The sequence below is a fragment of the Propithecus coquereli genome, unplaced genomic scaffold (genome assembly GCF_000956105.1).
Source record: "Propithecus coquereli isolate 6110/MARCELLA unplaced genomic scaffold, Pcoq_1.0 Scaffold395, whole genome shotgun sequence".
Lineage (NCBI taxonomy): Eukaryota > Metazoa > Chordata > Mammalia > Primates > Indriidae > Propithecus > Propithecus coquereli.
The window spans coordinates 2,128,811-2,130,275 of NW_012149674.1; the positions used below are offsets into that span (position 1 = coordinate 2,128,811).

At 44.5% G+C, this 1,465-nt stretch overlaps 1 protein-coding gene across 1 annotated transcript in view; it reads right to left on the reverse strand.

Annotated features, from left to right (window-relative positions):
• LOC105817045 (liver carboxylesterase 1-like) overlaps nucleotides 1–1,465 on the reverse strand; it is a gene marked incomplete at its 5' end in the record, with an annotated part of 42,210 nt that overhangs the window by 16,332 nt on the left and 24,413 nt on the right. The window contains one exon of the mRNA XM_012652659.1: nucleotides 8–176. Coding sequence (XP_012508113.1) covers nucleotides 8–176 — 169 coding nt within the window. The remainder of the gene's footprint in view (nucleotides 1–7; nucleotides 177–1,465) is intronic.

The window sequence follows — 1,465 nt, forward strand, 5'->3', positions numbered from 1 at the left end:
CAAGAACCATTACCTTTTAAAAATGGGGCTCCGAAGACAGAGAAGAGCTCATCCCCGTGGTCCCCTCTCACCGTCTTGGGTTTCATGTCTGACGAGAAGCTTGGGCGATACCCAAACTCATACATGTAGGTGGGGGCTCCGGCATCTGAGAAGACATGATTCATGCACAGTTCATGTTACCAGACACACACCTGGATGGTGTCAAGGTCCCTGGCCCTGCAGGAAACCCCTGGTGATCAGCACACTAGAGAAACAGTCTCAGAAAAATTCAGTGACTTCCTGAGGGCTGCACAGCTGGTTAAGGTAGAATTGGGATTTCAGCCAGGCATTTGTTGAATGAGTTAATGAATGAGTGAATACCAAATAAATGAATTTTAAAACCCTGGGTTGACCAATTTAAAATAACTATCATTATGGGGACGCTGGGTCCCTTTGCCACATGATGCATTCACATACACGCAAATCTGTATACACGCAGTTTACACTATTCTATTTCAGGGACTAGTGTTCATTCACTTGGAGAATATATACATCCTGATAGGTGTCTTCTATTCAGACTAGTTTTGATCATTTCTAGTGTTTTTTTTTTTTTTATCCACTTAAGAGTGGCGCAAATCCAAATTGCTTGTCTGAAAACAAGGATATTCAAATACAAACATAGGCAGAGAGAGAATGATGTATCTCTTATTTCTCGGGAACCCACACAACTCAGCACTTCCTATTTCCCTGTGTCCTCAGACATCTTGCTTCCTACTTGGCCCGGGGAGTGTTGAGGCTTTAAGGCTGTTAAGGTGGTGGAGATGAGAAGGGGCCGTGGAAGGGTGACCTTCCTTTGTCTCGACCTCTCCTCCTCTCCTCTCCTCCTCTCTCCCCACCAAACCCACTTGTCCAGGCCCCAGGGAGATGCCGGTTTCCTACTGACTGGCTCACTGGAGCCACCAACCCCTGCTCCTCAGGGATAACCCATGGGCCACCCAGCCCCGTAGCTCAGCACTTTGCATTGGACACAATATGCACAGGGAGTGACCCTGAGAGGGAAGGAGCGAGGGCCCAGCTGGGTTGGTGGAGAAATTCTATACCTTTCCCCCCTATGGGTACAGTAATAAATTTAGAAATGCAGAAAAGAAAGTTGAAGAAAAAATTACTCATAATCCCACCACTCAGAGATAGGCCATTTTAGTACTGTAGCCTATCTCCCTTTTGTGTTTGTAAAATTGGAAGGATACTATATATGTTATTTTGTAACATACTATAATCATTTCTTAACATCATTAAATATTCATCCAGAAAAACATTTACCAGTATACGTCACCCCAATGTGAAAATGAAGAATAACTTATTTAATCATCACCCTCAGCCTCCATCACTGTACCATGGGTTTAACAAGAATTGTTGCTTGGAATCGGCCATCCCTCTGAGGTCTGTAATGCACTTGGTAAATAAAGGGCTGCTTCAAGGTCAAGCA